Raw genomic sequence first — 17,146 nt, 5'->3', positions numbered from 1 at the left:
CCATCCACCCACCCATCCACCCACCCACCCACCCACCCATTCATCCATCCACCCATCCATCCATCCATCCATCCACCCACTCACCTACCCACCCACCCATCCATCTACCCATCCATCCATCCACTCACCCACCCATCCATCTGTCCATCCATCGTCCATCAGTCTACCCACCTATCCATCACACATCCTTCCATCTAACTTCCCATTCACCATTCATTTGTCCATCCATCCACACCCCCATCCTAATATCCTTTAATCTGCCTTCATGACCTCCTCTTGTCCACCTGCCAGGACCCCTGGTGGGTAATGGGGATGCAACGTGACCAAGACAGACCCGCTCTTGTGGAGTTTGTCAAATGACATTAATCAGCAGGTCACTGCTAAGTGTATGATGACAACCATGGGAAGGAAAGTGCCCTGGAGCTTAGGGGCCCCAGGAAATCCAGGAGGGTTTCTCTGTGGGAATGATCCGGAGGATGAGCAGGGAGGCCCCGAGAGAGGAGGAGAGAGATCTGGGCGGAAGGGATGGTGTGTGCAAAGGCCCTGGGTGTGTGGAGCACAGCTTCTTCAGGAGACAGAAGGATGGCCAGAGCGGCTGGAAGGGCGATCAGAGGGGCGGTGGAGTGAGGGGCACAGCTGAGCAAAGCTTGGTGCCAGAGAGAGCCGCTTGGGGCCTTTTGAGCACAGAGGTGATAAGACTCCCAAGTGGGAATTAAGCTGTGGGGGACAGGATGGGACTAGGAGGTGGCGGGCAGAAAGGACTGGGTGGGGGGTGGGGGTGGGGAGTGTCAGATTCTGGAGATTTGTAGGCCATTCATTCCTAGCTCTGGGTCCTCTGAGGCCCAGGCTTCCCTTCAGTCTCTATCTAGCACCCCACCCCGGGCATGTGCTAAGAACTGCACAGACTTGGAGTCCTGAACTTCTCCCCACTTTACAGATGAGGAAACAGAGGCTCCGAGGAATGAGGTCACTGCCAAGGCCACACCACTGGGAGGTGGCAGAGCCTGGATTCCAACCCCATCACCTCCCTCATCCTGCTCCCTGAGTTGGGAAAGCCAGGCCTGGGGTGCCCCACGGTGACGGGGGCTGGGCGCCTGGGTCCCGCACAGCTGGCTCCTGCCCCATTCTACCTTCAGTTATTCAGTCAACAAACGCTGCTTGCCCCAGCTTTACCCTCAGGGAGACTTGGGGAGGGATGCAGTAGAGACGGGGGTTCAAACTCCACCGTGCCGCCTTGGCGAGTAGCTTCCCTTCTCTGAACTGGGTGCCCTGTGGCTTGGGCCCCCCTTGTGCCTCAGTGTCCTGCTCTGTAAACTGGGATAATGGCCCTCCCCCGACGCGGGCTACCCTGTGCCTTGTTGGGCCCGGGACCCTCCTGGGAGCTTGCAGACAGGCCTGCGCTCCCTTTTCCAGGGAAGGAGGCGGAGCTCAGAGGGGAGGCCGCTGCCCAGAGCCAAATGGGCACCAGGTGGCCCCTCTGGACGGGAGCTCAGATCTCTTTCAAGCCACCTCCTGGTGCTTCCTCCCAGCCACCCTTAGGTCTGCCACATCCCCCTCCCCATTCAGTGGGTCCCTGGCAGGGTGTTGAGGGTAAAGGCCACCCAGCATGAGGTGGAGGTCTCAGGGCAGAGGCGCCCTCTCTCCAGCTTCAGCCTGCAGCCTGCAGCTCCCCATCTCTGATTCCAAGAAGGCTGCTGCTGAGGGGGGAGTCCTGGGGGGGGCTGCCACGCCCATCAGCCGAGGGTTCTGTGGACCGGGAGAGGTTCCTGTTTACAGAAAGGGACATGGAGCTGGGCTCGGAGCTGAGCTGACCAGCTGGAAGGACCCCTCCCAGGGTGGGGTCCCCAGCCCCACAGGGCAGGCCTTCGGGACCTTCCCCAGGTGCCTTCCCCCACCCCCCTGCCGTGCCTCAGTTTCCCCAAATGTGATGGGGTGGAGATAGGAGTGGGGCTTCCGGCTGAGCTGGGCCATGGTGGGGTCAGGTCCTGGGGCTCCTCCCCCACTGAGTCCCCTTGCTCACCGGTAGCAGCATCCGCGGAACCAACACTTAACTCACACGTTTCTGGGCCCCGTACTAAGCGTTTTGCAAATAGTACCTCACCCTGTGGAATCTTCACTCTGACGCTGCAATTCAGGGGCAGGTGTTATGCCCATGGACTGCTGAGGACACAGAGGCACAGAGATTTGGACGCTTGCCGGAAGTCACACAGCAGGAATAGTTGGCACCAGGATTTGAACCCGGATACAAGGCTCCAGACTAGCGTCCTGAGCTACTCAGCGCAGAGACCGGCACAGAATAAACTCACTGCCCTCCTCCCCCAACCCAGCTGGGAGGAAGACCCCGCTCCCAGCGAGGCAAGGGTGTGTGGGGAGCGAAGCCCCAGTACCCAGGCCGGCCTGTCATCAGGATGCCTGAGCCGGTCACCTCGCCATCCTGGGCGGTGGCTCGAGGCCCCTGCAGGGAAGAGCATTGTTCTAGGGTCACCCTTCCTACTGTGGCACTCCAGGCCCAGCAGGGGTGACTGACATCAACCGAGTAATTGCTCGAGGTATTTTTCATGCGAGCTGAAGTTAGGGTTCTGTTGGGCTGTGATGCGGGGCAGGCAGGGCAGGCTTCCTGGAGGCGGCAGTGAAGTGATGCATTCATTGGTATCTGCCTCCTTTGTCAGACTGTGTGGCCACGCCAGTGTTGCCCCCAGAACAAAGGGGGGCTCAATGTTTGTTGGGTGAGCAAAGTTGAGAAAGGCCTCTTGAGGGAGCCTCACTTTCCCCATCTGGACAATGGGACTCTAAGCCCCACCTCACTGCAAGGTCAAGTGGAAGTGTTGGAGGGGCCTCTGTCCAGCTCCAGCTCAGTCTGCCCCCCATCCCCCCTTCTGCTGTTGAACAAGCAGTCACTCCAGACCAGCCCCCATCCCAGCTCCAGCCACGACGCCGCTCGGGGACATTTCTGGAAGAGAGGAGGCTCCTGGAATATGATAATTAAATAAGGTCTAGGCATCCCCTTCTCTGCATCAGTCTTGGCAATACATTATCTTGCTGGACTTGGGACTGGTCACTCGGCCTTGGATTCCAGAAGAGGAAACTGAGGCTGGGAGGGAGGAAAGAGTGAGGAAGATAGGGGTTGGGGCCAGCAGATCACAAGGGTGGAGGGTGGAATCCCAAGACACGCTGTGGTCTCAGAGCTGCCAGGCCTGAGTCTCCTGGTCTTACCCTTGCTGGTTTATCCATCTGTGAACTGCAGGGGGGTACTCTCTCCTTTCTCCCCGAATCACATTTTTCCTGTTACATTTTGTCATGGGAGCCACCAAACCTACGGTTAGTATTTACCTGTGTATTTCTGCATTGGCGTCCTTCCGACCAGGACGCATCACAAAGCTGGCAGCTGCAGGCCAGTCACAGCCATGTCCCCAGCGTCCAGTAGGTGCTCGATAAACATCTCTCCATGAAGGAGCAGCGCCCTGGCCGGCTTCTCGGGTGTCTGCACTGAGCCGCGTCTCAGCGGCTAGCTCCTTGTTTCTAGAAAGAAACCTTCACGTTCCTCATGTGCAAACTGGAGACAGCCATAGCACATACCCACCGGTTTTTGTGGAATGAGTTGGGGGGAGGACGCTAAGAACCTGGAACTGAAAAAGTGCTTAGTAATAAATTCAGCTGCCGTTATTATTATTGCTGTTCTTTTACTCGTCAGCGTAAGTTGGGAAAAGGCCCGCAGACGAACTGAGGCAGGGGCCTGGGGTTTCTAGGGGCGTCAGCAAACCGCCACCACCTTCCTCCTTCCCCCCACCCCCTCAGTCCCCGAGTCCCAGCGAGGCTCCTCGGTTCTGCCCGACGGGGGCTGCGCAGACCGCCCGCCCGGTCCCCGGGGCAAGCGAGGCGGGGGAGGAGGGCGGCCGTACTAGGAGGAATACGGCGGCGCGGCGGCCAGCTGGGCGGTTTCCCGCCGCCGCCGCCGCCGGTGAATGAGTCCGACTGCGCTGCCGCTGCCGCCCGACCGAGGCTGCGCTCGCGTCCCCGCACCCCTAGCCTTCGCGCCGAGACCCCGGCGTGTCCGCGGGCCAGCCAGCCTCGGCCACCGTCCCCGGGCAGGTGAGTTCGGGGCCCCGCCACGCTCCGCGGGGGCTGCTAGGACCCCACCCCCACCCCGAGCCGAGTCCCGCGGGGCGGGGGGGGGGGGGGGAGGAGGGGAGGGGTCGGTTCGCCGCGCTGCCAGCCCCCAGACTCACCTCCTCTCCCTTCCCTCACCCCGGATGCCCGGACCCTCGGCCCGGGAGAAGCCACAGGTGGGTGGGAGCTTGGGGGGGGCGGAGCTGGGACACCCCGGGGTCCACCGTACGCCCTGGGGTGTCTTCCCCCTGGACTGAGTGCGGACCCCTTTAGAAAGCGCTTTGAGAGCCTCAGAACGGGGGTGGGGGCGAGAGTGGAGCCGCAGTCCCCTGGGAGCTTCCCGAGAGTCAGCGCCGCCCCCACCTCCCGGGCCGGGCTTCAGCACTTGGAAGTTAAGCGCGATTCCTCCGGGGAGGGGAGAGGAGGGGCGAGGAGGGGCGAGCCCACCCCGCCGCTGTCCTGGGCCTCAGCGCCTTCTGACCCCGCTGGCCCCCTGCAGGGCTCCCCCCAACGGGTGCCGGGAACCCCTCTTCCAGCCCCCGCGTGCAGGGGTGCCTGCAGCTCCCGACCCCCGCTTCTCTTCCCAGGCTCCGCAGATCCCTCCAGGCTCCTGCCTCCGCCCCGATGAAGAAAACCAACTTGTGGTTCTTGGAGCGGCTTCGTGGGTCAGGGGAGAATGGAGCTACGGGGGGCGAGGGTGGGGACAGGGCCGCCAAGGGGCCCCTGTACAGCAACGTGCTCACGCCCGACAAGATCCCGGACTTCTTCATCCCCCCCAAGCTGCCCGCCGGCCCCACGGAGCCGGAGGCTCAGGCTGAGCTGGGGCCCTCGACCTCGGAGCAGAACCTGGCCTCTGCCGCGCCCCGCCGCTCCCCCCGGAGCCCCCGGCTGCCCGCCAAGCTGGCCGCCGAGAGCAAGAGCCTGCTGAAGGCGGCCACCAGGCATGTGATCCAGATCGAGAGCGCGGAGGACTGGACCGCCGAGGAGGCCGCCACCAACGCCGACCCCCAGGCCCAGGGGGCCATGTCGCTGCCTTCGGTGCCCAAGGCCCAGACGTCCTATGGCTTCGCCACACTGGCCGAGAGCCCGCACACACGGCGCAAGGAGTCTCTGTTCCATAGCGAGCACGGGGCTCTGGCCCAGGTGGGCTCCCCGGGCACCCGGCGCCGTCGGGGGGGCATCAAGACCAACGGGGGCGATGGGGCGCCCAGGGAGGCCGGCGGTGCCCTCATGAGCCCCAGCCGCTGCGTCAGTGGCGGGGAGAGCGACACGGGGTCCTCGGCCGAGTCCTCGCCGTTCGGGTCCCCCCTGCTCTCGCGCTCCGTGTCGCTGCTCAAAGGCTTCGCCCAGGACAGCCAGGCCAAGGTGAGCCAGCTGAAGCACTCGGTGGGCCGCCACGGCTCCCTGTCGGCGGACGACAGCACGCCGGACACCAGCCCTGGGGCCCGGCGCCGCCTTGCCCGCAGGAGCACCCCGGAGCCCGGCCCCGAGCCCGGCGCGGCGCCCCGCGCGGAGCACGCTGTGCGCATGGGCCCGCGGGGCAGCGTGCGGCTGCTGGCGGAGTATGAGGCGGCCCAGGCCCGCCTGCGCGTGCGCCTGCTGGCGGCCGAGGGCCTCTACGACCGGCTGTGCGACGCCCGCAGCATCAACTGCTGTGTGGGCCTGTGCTTGGTGCCCGGCAAGCTGCAGAAGCAGCGCAGCACCATCGTCAAGAACAGCCGCCACCCCGTCTTCAACGAGGACTTCTTCTTCGACGGCCTGGGGCCGGCCAGCGTGCGGAAGCTGGCGCTCAGGATCAAGGTGGTGAACAAGGGCAGCAGCCTCAAGCGGGACACCCTGCTCGGGGAGAAGGAGCTGCCCCTGACCTCTCTGCTTCCCTTCTTGTAAAGGCCTCCACGCCCCCTCCCGCCGGCAGAGGAGACCCCACCCCCACCCGGATCCGGCAGGGGAGGTGGTTTCTGCTCAGGCTGGGCCCGGCCCTGATGCTGCAGCCCATGTTGGGGGTGTCCTGGGTCATGATGTTTTCCAGGGGTTAATTTTTCCAGAGGAGAAGAGAGGGGGCTGCCGGGTAAAAGAAAGGGTCAGCTTGCAGGGCTGAGTCCCCCTGTGCCCCAAGTTCCATGCCCCTGCCTCACCCCTTCCGGAGTTCTGGAACCTGGGCCAGGAGGCAGCTAAGGCCGATCACAGACTCAGAGGCTGCTGGTCCAGAGGCCCAGTCATATCTTCTCCTCTGCTGCATGAGTGTCCTCCTGCCCCCGGCCCGCCAGATGCCCCCCCCACCCCCCCAGAGATCAGGGCCAGGCCCAAGTTCTGCCCACGGTGCCACTCGGGGCTGTGGGAGAATCCCCTCCTGGGGTGGGCTGGCTCTGGGCAGTCCTCGGTCCTCCCAGGCTCCGGAGGCGAGAGCCACGTCTGAGAGCCACTGCCTGGCAAAGACAGGCAGCCGTGGAGGAAGTCCCAGAAGATGAAAATGGGGGCAATTGCTCCCCTCCTGCCCCTCGAGCGAGACAGCCCTCCTGTCAGCTGTTTTCCTCCATTGCCTTCTCTGCTCGGGCCCCTGCGGCCCTGCTGGGCGTCGGGAACTTCCCTCCCCTGGAGGGGTTGCTCAGAACGTGCCCAGAGAGCAGCGCCAGCCTGGGCCCCCCCCCCCGTTCCTCCCTGGCCTCTGCGGTTGGGGGCTGCTGCCCCTGCCCCCTCCTGTGCATTACCCAGGAAGTGATGCCCAGTGACTGATGGCCTTGACTTTTACTCCACTCGTGTACATAGGTTTTGGTTAGGGTGGGTGGGACAAAGGGGAGGCTGGGGAGACCCTGGTTGTGGCTTTTCGTGCTGCTAAGACAGCTGCATGGGTTTAATTGTGTCAGTATATGGGTCCTTGAATGATTTTTGTGGAGGTTTCCTGCTCAACGAAACAGAAATGATACAGTTTGAAGCAGGGGCCAGGCAAGGCCAGCTCTGACCCTTCACCTCTCCTGGGCTGCCTGCTGGGCGAGGATGGACCCGGCCAGTCTGTGGGGATCCTGGGGTGCCCCTCCCAGTCCAAACGTTGTCCCTCCTGGCTCTGGGTCTCCAGATCATCCTGGGGGAGGGGTAAAGGAGCATGTTTCCCTCCAGAGCCCCGGGGGGGGGGTGGGGAGGAGCATGTGTTCCTTTCTGCACATGTGGTGAGACATACCTGTGCACCCTTGAGGCTGAGGACGAAAGCCCTTGGCACTGGGGTCCCTTGCTGTGCCCCCTCTAGCCTCTGTCCTGGGCCTGCTCCCTTAGGCCCTCTGCTCCGGGGGACCACCGGGCCAGGCCTGTGGGTGGAGGAGGCAGACAGCCCTGCATGGAGTGAGATGCTCAGACTTTCAGCCCCCTTCTCTGACCCTGACCGCTCACATCCCCTGCTTTCCTTCTGGGGGCCCCCATTTTATAGGCCCCTGCACTCTTTGACATCTGTGTTTGAAATTGACTGTGGGTACATCTTTAAGACATCCTCCCCCAAGTGTTTGTTTATAACTGCTGTTTTTAGTGCAATAAAGGTGTTTCAGGGATGCGGGGGTGGAGATCTGCTGGCTTTGCTGTTTAATAACAAGAGAGGAGTTTTGTCTTGAATTCCAGGGAGGGTGGCAGGAGCCTTCAGGATGAGTGAAGCCCTCCCCAGCCTTTTAGAGCCTCTGGGCCTCTCCTGCTTGGGGTGGAGGCAGGGAAGCGAGACTGCAGCAGGGCGGGGACCCCCAGGCCCTGTTATGAGGACATGTGACCTTCATCCCGCAGGTCTGCGCGAGAGCGCTGCTCTCGCCCCGCCAGGGCCGCCAGCATCCCACCTCATAGGTGCGGAGACCCAGTCTATCAGTCACCCTCCCGAGGCAGCCTAGCCCAGAGCCAGGATGTGAATCCGCGCCCTCACTGCAGCCACTGGGGAGAGCCATGCCAGGATCGGCCCTTTCCGCGCTCTGACCTTCTGGGGACAGAGACTGGACGTGCAGGGCCGTCGTCGAGGGGGACCCCCTCAGATGCCATCAGCTGCCAAAGCGGGAGCGCCACCGCTGACCTGCCCCTCGCTCCTGTCTGGTCTGCCCCAGCCCCTGCAGTCAGACAGGAGGGCAGCCCCCACCCTTGTCACACACCCTGGAGACCCCCTGCCAGGGGCAGTGGGTTGGGGGTGTGGGAACCGGCTCTGGGCCATTCACATCTGTGCCTTTGCACAGCTTGTTCTCTCTGCTTGGAATGCCTCCTGCCCCTCAACTTCCCTGCTCTCAGGCTCTAGCTGAGATGGCACCTCGTAGAGGAAGCCTTCCTGGCCCTCTCTGCTGTGTGTTCCCTGTCCCATCTCAGCTCACAGGCTGTCTGGGGTCGTGTCTGTCTCCAACCCCAGGGCCGGCAGGTTTATCTCAATGAAAGGCCATCTCCAGCCCCAACACTGCGCTGGGCCCCAGGGAGGCTCCTGATGGTGTGTGAATCCGTGGAAAGCCGTGGCCTGACCCTGTCTCTGGGTTCCTGCAAGGTTGCTGGGGAACCAGGGAGCTGGCAGTGGAGGGCGAGGGTCCCAGCCCTCCCCCCTTGCTCCCCCTTAAGGAACTGCCCGCTCTTTCTAGCTTGGGTCCGACCCTGCCTTCCCCTGTCCCCTGGGAAGTGGCGTCCTTTCACTCAGGGACCCGGGCTGGGGGGCAGGCCTCCCATCACGGAAGCCTGGGGGTCAGGCAGTGCCCAGGGACGGGAGGGCGTCTGTGCAGCCCGGGACTGCGCAGCCTTCGCGAGTGTGGGAGTTGCAGCTGGTGTGGGCTGCGTTTGCTCCATTTGACAGGTGGGGAAACTGAGCCCCAGGGTGTGGAATCAGACCAGCTGTTCCCTCACCAACTTTGTGCGGGTTGGGGTCCTGAGCAGCCCCCACCTGCTGACAGCCCGCCAGATGAGCTGCACTAACCAGGCCTGGTCGGGTTCCAGGATGTGTTGCCAGGGCAACCGGGCGCCTTCTTGCCTCTTCCCCACCAGCCACTCATGGATGGGCAACCGGTGTGTGCGTGTGTGTGTGTGATGTATGTGTGCATGCACACATCCACGCGCCTCTGTGCACATGTGTAACTGTGCTGTAGGCCGTATGCACGTGTGTGTGAATGTTAGTGTAGCCACGTGAGTGTGAGAGTGCAGCCGTGTTTGCACATGCGTGACAGTGTGGGCATAAACACGTGAGTGCACGTGTGTGCTCGCACATCTGTGTGGATTGTGCACATGTTTCTGTGTGTGCACCCTGTGCATGTATGTAACCGTGTGTGCACAAATGTTGCTGTGTAACGTGTGGCTGTGCACACGTACGTGTGTTTGTGCATGTGTGCTTGCGCTGTGGCTGCCCTGTGCAGCCCCCAAAAGGATGCCCCCAAAGACATAAATGGACTCAAGAAGACCCCCTCCCTCCCCTCTCCATGCTGGTTCCCCTCTGGGAACCCCCTCTCCCACGTTCTCTCCCTCTACCTTGAGGTCTCAAACCACTGCCTCTTCCCCAGGGCAGCCCCCACCCCAGTGAGGTCAGACACCCCTTTTATATTCCTTGTTAGTGTCATACTCGGCCTTGTAGTATTGATCCTATCAGAATAGTCTGTTGTTGCACCTGGAGCATCCCAGTGCTCAGCCCAGGGTGCAAATGAAGGTGGTGTCAGCACTCTCTCCTTCCAGCCCGGCTACCATCCAACGTCTTCCTACTCTCAGGAGGGGCTGTGGTCATCCAGGTCCACCACTAGCAGTAGGCACCTGATTTGGTGAAGATCGCAAAACCATGCCCCTTTCTCAGAGTGGGGCCAGCACAGGAGACAGCAGAGCAAAAGATGAGGAGTCAAATGCCTGGCAACATGGTGGGCACCTGGATCCAGCTACGCCTGAAGTCCATTTCACCATTTCAGTTCAGAGGGCCAATAAATTCCCTTCTTTGCTTAAGCCAGTTTGACTTTGTTTTTTCATTTGCAGCCAAAGATCACTGATACAGCATCTCCAGTCTGAGGAAGGAGGAACAGCACCGACCTGGGGTGCCCCAGTCTGACACGGGAAAGGGAAGCAGAGAAGGAAGACAGCATGGGGAAGGCCTGGGATTTGTATATCCCACAGAGCTGGAGAAGGTGGCCCTGGAGTGAGGGGGTGAGCTTCCATCAGGGCATTCATCAAGAAAGGCTTTGCAGAAGGAGCAGAATCTGAAACAGGGAAGGAGCGCTGGGGCAGCAGAGACATTCCAGGGGGCTTGGGAATCCAGCCCGCAGTAGGCCTCCATCCCACCCCACCACAGCCCTGATGCACTGCCCACCCTAGTCTGCCCCCTGCCTTCACCTGCTGCTCTGAAACCTTCCATGGTTCCCAGGGACCCACACCCTGGCATGGGAGGCCTGCTATGGGCGCCCTGCCCTGCAACCCATGCACTTTCCTGGCAGCTTGCGTTGTGCGTGCACCTCCCCCGGCCTGGTGCGCCCCCCTCACTGGCACCCCATGTCTGGGGTCTGGGAATCTGAACCATGACAAGCGAGGGGAGCGTTCCACGGCGGAATTCAAGCCCCCGATTTTTCACTCGCCCTGTGTTCTTGGGCAAGTCACGTGGCTTGTCTGGGTCTCAGGCTCCCCACGCGGTCGCTGTGATGAGTCCAGGCGCGGCCGCAGGCGCAGGGCAGCGATGATATTAATGTAATCACATCAGGATTTTAATTACGGGCCCCGTCAGACCCACTGAGGCCCGGGCTCCCCTGGCCTCCGAGTGCCGAGGGCCTCTCCCCCCCTTCCCCACCTCAGTGTGGGATTCAATTAAGCCTTTGTTTTCTTCTCAGCTCCTCCGCGGGTGGGAGGGAGGGGCTGCCCGCAGCCGGCTCTGCTGACGCGAGGAGAAAAATGACTTCAATAAAAAGGAGCCGCGGCGTGGGGAGCGGACCCGGGATGGGCACCCCTCCCCCGCGGAGCCGCCTGGCCGAGGCCGGAGTCCCGGCTGCACCGCGCACAAGCTGGCCTGGCCCTGGGGCCTCAGTTTACCCGCCCCCCACCCCACCCCGTACAGGACGCAATTCGAAGCAGCGCCGGGTGCAGACCCCGAGCCCTCAACCCCGCCCAGGCTGCCTTCCCACTACTGGAAGTCTCCTCCTCCCCGTGAGAGGCCGCCGGCCCGCCTGGACCATGCCGCCTGGGTTTGAATCCTGACAAGTCACCGTCCTCTCTGTGACGCGGTTGCCACTCCAGAACCCTGTCTCCTGCCTCTGGTGGTGGTGAGGGCGGAGACGAGGGCAGACGCAGCACAGGCACGGCGCCCAAACCTGGCCCAGGGGCACCGCGGGCCTGGCCCAGGGCTGGGCGGTGAGGCTCTGCCTCACGCCCTCGGGCGGTAGAGGCTTTAGCCTTGCCCAGAGGGGTCTGCGAGGTGATCCGTGTCCCGCCTGACTGGACTGGCCATGCCAGGAAGACCAACCTTGCGTTTTTGGGTGGCCTTGGGTGATGGCATCAGTGGGCCTGGAGATTGAGGTCAGCTGGTGCGCGATGCAGGCATCACACCGGCACTGGCCCCCCGTGTGGGACCCGTGGTGCCGGGAAGGGCATAAGTGGACGATGGTGATGGCAAGATCCCCCTCCCGCCACGCTCCTCCCTTGGTAACCTGTGCAGCCTCTCAGGTGCCTTCAGTGAGGTGTGCGAATCCCTTCCAGAGAATGATCAAATCCGAGGGTGGCTGGGAGAACCCCCAAACTTGCAGTTGGTGTCAGAAGTGGAGACAGTGCCCTCTGACCTTCCAGCTTGGCTAACTCCCCACCCCTACCCCAAGCCCTTCCTAGGAGCTCAGGGCCTGGGTTGCTATGGTGACGCAGAAAGCCCCCCTCCTCCAGCCACCTGACTTATGAGCAGTCACCCCTGCTTCTCAGCCAGAGGTGCCCAGCCCCCCGCAGCCCACTCTGCCCCCCAACATTTCCTCAGCTCCCACAGCCAAGCCACAGAAACTCCTTCCTTGTTCCTTGAAGTCGGGGAGGCACCTAGGATCCTGGTTGCCCCCCTGGCTCCCCACGCTCCCTACGGAGACTCCTGGGCAAGCCCCTCCCCTCCCTGAGCTTCAGTATGCCCACATGCAAAAGCGGCTGCCAAGTTCGACTCTGGGGGCTGGGCTGACGGCACCGTCGAGTCTTCAAGTGCGAGCCTGGCCTGCCTTCCAGTCTCCAGCCAGCATCCCCGACCTCTTCCTGACCCTCGGAATCCACAAAATGGTTGTTTCACACGTGCTTTGGGGTCTGAGTCGCCAGAACCCCTACCTGCTTCTTGGAGGAGGAGGCGCAGGACACAGAGCGGGAGAAGAAGAGCTGCGTGGATCCGAGGTCAGGAAGTTCTTAACCCCCGGGAACATGGAGGAGGCTGGTAGTTGGAGAGGTGGGCCCTGCAGGGAGGGTGGACTTTGTCTTGAGGACAATGGGGAGCCTCGGGGAGCGAGGGGCTCTGGTTAATGTTTTAGACCCTGCAGCATCTGGGAGGAAGGGGCACTGTTGGGTGGCAAGGAGACCGGGCTGGGGCTGCTGCTGATTCCAAAGGAGGTGGGAGGGCGTTGGGACTGGGCTGGGCAGAGGTGGACAGGACACATTTGACAGAGACCAAGGATGCACAGCGTCCGGGATGTGCTGGCTTGGATGTGAGGGCTGTGTGGTGGGGGATCCGCGAGATCCTCTCTCTCTCGGCCCCATTCAGTCCTGCCCGCTAGCAAACCCAGCTCTGCCTTCCAAATGCCCAGAATCGACCCTGCAGAGAGGGGACCGCTGCACGTGACAGCCGGGTGGACCTCAGCACTGAATGTTGTCCAGTGAAGGACACTCTGTGCAATTCCCCAGGTAAGAAGTTCAAGAACAGGCAACATGAGTCTTTGGAGACAGAAGTCAGGTCACCTGGGGGTAGTGGCCAGGAGAGGTGAGGATGGCCTCTGGGGAGCTCTCACTGTCGGCATTTTCATCTGGGTGACAGTTGCTTGGTGAGTTTATTTATAAATGTTCACTAGGCTCATAAGGGCCAAGCATCCAGAATACATTTACAAAATTCCTACAACTCAACAACAAAAAGACACATGACTCAATTAAAAAATGGGCAAATGACCCAAATTGACACTTCTCCAAAGAGGATACACAAATGGCTAATACCCCATGAAAAGATGCTCAACATCATTAGTCATCAGGGAAATGAAAATCAAAACCACAGCAATACCACTTCACACCCAAAAGATGGCTGTGATCAGGAAAACGAAAGATAAGCGGGGTTGGAGAGGATGTAGAGAAATTAGAACCTTCCAGCTGCCCAGGGAATGTGAGATCGTGCAGCTGCTACGGAAAACAGACTGGCATTTCCTCAAAAAGATACACATAAAATTACCATATGACCCGCAATTCCATGCCTAGATATACTCAGAAGAATTGAAAACTGTTCCTCAAACCAAAACTTGTGCATTAATGTTCATAACAGCATTATTCACAGCAGCCAAAAGGTGGAAACAGCCCAAATGTCCATCAACAGATGATGGATAAACAAAATGTGTCCCTCTACACACGGGAACATCACTCAGCCAGGAAAAGGACAGAAGCCCTGACACTCGCTACCACATGGATGGACCTTGACAACACGATGCTCAGTGAGAGAAGCCAGACACAGGACACACAGGGTGTTATTCCATTGATGGGAAACGTCCAGAACAGACCAATCCACAGACACAGAGAGTGGATTTGTGGTTGTCAGGGGCTGGGGAGGGGTATGGGGAGTGATTGGTAATGAGGACGGGGCTTCTTTTCAGGGAGATGGAATGTTCTGGAGTTAGAGGTGACGGTTGCACGTTGTGTCTGTACTAAATGACACCGAATTGTTCACGTTAGAATGATTTTATTTTATGTGACTTCAATTTTTAAAAAAGTTCACTGAACTTGATGTACTTACATTTACCGCATATAAGCTATATTTCGTTAGAAAGGACATGAAAAAAGCATTTCCCAGAACCTGCCCATTTCTTGCCCCCTCTTCGGCCCCTGCCCAAGTCAGGCCCCACTATCCACGCCCACCATGGCACCATCATAACCCCCATACCTCCCCACCCTAACCCCAACTGTTGCTCCCACATCCACCCCATCAGCCCTTTCCATTTTCCTCCCCCATCCCCCCCATTCTCCCACCGTCCCCTCCTATCCTCCTTCTCCACCATCCCTCCCCAGCCCCCGCCAGCCCCCGCCACCCCTCCCGGACCTCCGCCGTCCCCTCCTCCCCGTCTCCCGACGCCACCCACGGCCTGTTCTCCCCGAAGCCGCCAGAGGGCGCGTGTGAGCAGCGAGCGGGGCGCGTCCCTGCTCTGCCCGCCGCCCTGGGGGGTCCCGCGTCCCTCCGGGTGAGAGCCGAGCCCTCCGCGCCCCAGGGCCCTGCACGGCCTGACCCACCCCGTCCCCTCCTGCCCTCACCTCCTCCCTCTCCCCTCGCTCATCCCGTTCCAACCGCCACAGGCCTCCCCGCGGTCCCTCCCACCTGCCGGGCACAGGGCTGTCCCACGGCCGCCCCCACCAAACCCCCGCAACCCCCCGGCCAGGTGCGCCCTCGCCCCGGGTCTCCACAGGGCCCTCACCGCAGAAAGGCCTTCCCTGGCCAACCATCTAAGATGTACGCCCCCATCTTCCGCCTCTCTTTATTTTCTTCCTAGCCCCCCAGGAGGGCCAGGCTGTCCCCCTGCCATCTGTCCAGGCCTGTTGGGCACAGGTGCCCAACAAGTATCTGCTGAACTCACGACCCGGCGAGTGACCACCCAGATGCCACGATGCTGCACTTCTTGGAGAAGTCAGCGAGCAGGGGGCGGGGCCAGGCCTCCTCCCACCTTCGGAGACCGCAGCACACCCCGCCCCCCACCTCTGTGGCTGACGGGGATGCGCTATTTTTTACTGCCTGATCGGCTGCCTCGAGTGCTTTAATTGCACAATAATAAGGGCGGGCCATGGGCGAGGAAACCTAAAATTACACCGGCACGCGCAGCCCATCTGTGGGGGCCGCCCGGCCCTCGTGGTCCTTCACGCGTCCGCCCTTGACGCCAACGCCGCCGCCGGGGAAGCCTTCCCAGACCCTTGATCCAGGAGCCTGTCGCGGGGCGGGCTCCCTGTGGGCGGGGGCAGGCGCTGTTCCAGGCGGGGACAAACCGCAGAGGGGCAGCCTGGCCCTCCGGGGGCGCTAGGGAGAAAATAAAGAAGTGGGGGGAGAAGAGGGACCTGTTAGATGGATGGCCAGGGAAGGCCTTTCTGCGGTGAGGGCCCTGTGGAGACACGGGGCGAGGGCGCACCTGGCGGGGGGGGGGGGGTTGGGGGGGGCCCTGGGACAGCCCTGTGCCCGGCACGGCGGGGAGAGACCTGGGCTGGTTGGAGCGGAGGGAGCTAGGGGGAGGGGCAGGAGGTGAGGGCAGAAGGGTGAGTCAGGCCGTGCAGGGGGCCGGCGGCCCTGTAGAGCCACAGCCCCAGGGCAGGGGTTCTCCTCCGGCCTCCCGCTGCCCCCTCACTCCACTCCGATGGCCTCCGCACGCCAGCATCCCCGCCCTTCGCTGGGCCTTTACCTGGCTGTGCCCCGGCCAGGCACCGCCCCTCCACACCACAAAACCGCCCCCTCAGCTCCGTCAGACTTTGTTCAAGCATCCCTTCCTGGTGGGGCTTCCTGATATTGCCTTACTGAACCAGCCCCCCATGCCACCTCACACCCCTACTGGTTTTCTCCCCTCCTAGCACTTTGTACATACAGGTATGCACAAAGTAGGTGCCCAGTGTATGCTGAAGGTGTATGTGGATGAATATCTGACATCCAGGCCCGTGGCCAGCTCTTCCTGGAAGTGTCTGGATACGGATCCAGTGCCCCCAACGGGGTGAGGGACCCCCGGCACCGCCTTCCTGCCCAAGATGCCCTCTGGGCTCATCTCTTGGGCTGCCGTGCCAGATGACCACACACTGGGGGCTCAAATAACAGAAACTCACTCTCACGTTTTGGAGGTCACATGTCCAAGATCAAGGTGTCAGCCGGGCTGGTTCCTTCCTGGCGCTCTGGGTTCTGTTCCAGGCTCTCTCCCAGATTCTGGTGGTGCTGGCATTCTTGGGGTTCCTTGGCTTGTGGACACATCATCCCAATCCCACCTCTGTCCTCCACGACCTTCTCCTCTGGGTGTCTGTGTCCACATTTCCGTCTTTTTTTTTTTTTTTCCCCTGGCCACGTCTCTCAGCTTGTGGGAGCTCAGTTTCCTGACCAAGGATTGAACCCAGGCCCCCTGCATTGGGAGCGCGGAGTCTTAGCTACTGGACCACCAGAGAAGTCCCCATCAAACTCCCTATTTTTTAAATATTCTTTTTCATATTCTTTTCTATTATGGCTTATCACAGGATATTGAATATAGTTCCCTGTGCTATACGGGAGGACCTTGTTTATCCATCCTATATATAATAGTTTGCATCTGCTAATCCCAAACTCCCAGTCCTTCTCTCTCCCACATTCCCTCCCCCTTGGCAACCACACGTCTGTTCTCTATGTCTGTGAGTCTATTTCTGTCTCATAGATAAGTTCATTTGTGTCATATTTTAAATTCCACATATAAGTGATATCATATGGTATTTGTCTTTCTCTTTCTGACTTACTTCACTTAGTATGATAATCTCTAGGTCCATCCATGTTGCTGCACATGGCATTATTTCGTTCCTTTTCATGACTGAGTAATATTCCATTGTGTATATATACCACATCTTCTTTATCCATTCCTCTGTTGATGGACATTTAGGTTGTTTCCAGGGTTTGGCTATTGTAAATAGTGCTGAAGTGAATATTGGGCTGCATGGATCTATTTGAAATTTGGTTTTCTCTGGATGTATGCCCAGGAGTGGGATTACGGGATCATATAGTAACTCTATTTTTACTTTTTTGAGGACCCTCCATACTGTTCTCCATAGTGGCTGCACCAATTTACATTCCCACCAACAGTGTAGGAGGGTTCCCTTTTCTCCACACCCTCTCCAGCATTTGTTATTTGTAGACTTTTTTTTTTTTGAAAGGCAGACTGCCACATGCAGTGCTTCATTT

The 17,146-nt window shown here is 60.4% G+C and overlaps 1 protein-coding gene across 1 annotated transcript; it reads left to right on the top strand.

The window, feature by feature from the left end:
* Positions 1-3,739: 3,739 nt before the first annotated feature.
* C2CD4C (C2 calcium dependent domain containing 4C) lies at positions 3,740-10,020 on the top strand. Its single transcript, XM_082456774.1, has 2 exons — positions 3,740-4,089; positions 4,695-10,020. The coding sequence occupies exon 2, from the start codon at positions 4,732-4,734 to the stop codon at positions 5,992-5,994; it is 1,263 nt and encodes a 420-aa protein (XP_082312900.1). The 5' UTR covers positions 3,740-4,089; positions 4,695-4,731; the 3' UTR covers positions 5,995-10,020.
* Positions 10,021-17,146: the final 7,126 nt, after the last annotated feature.

The sequence above is a fragment of the Balaenoptera physalus genome (genome assembly GCF_965194825.1).
Source record: "Balaenoptera physalus genome assembly, chromosome: 3".
Classification (NCBI taxonomy): Eukaryota; Metazoa; Chordata; class Mammalia; order Artiodactyla; family Balaenopteridae; genus Balaenoptera; species Balaenoptera physalus.
Note: the sequence above shows the minus strand (reverse complement) of the source record. Positions and strands in the feature narration are given on the sequence as shown.

Bases quoted from the DNA above. Each gene is read 5' to 3' on its own strand.
- C2CD4C (XM_082456774.1), top strand. From the start codon at position 4,732: ATGAAGAAAACCAACTTGTGGTTCTTGGAGCGGCTTCGTGGGTCAGGG.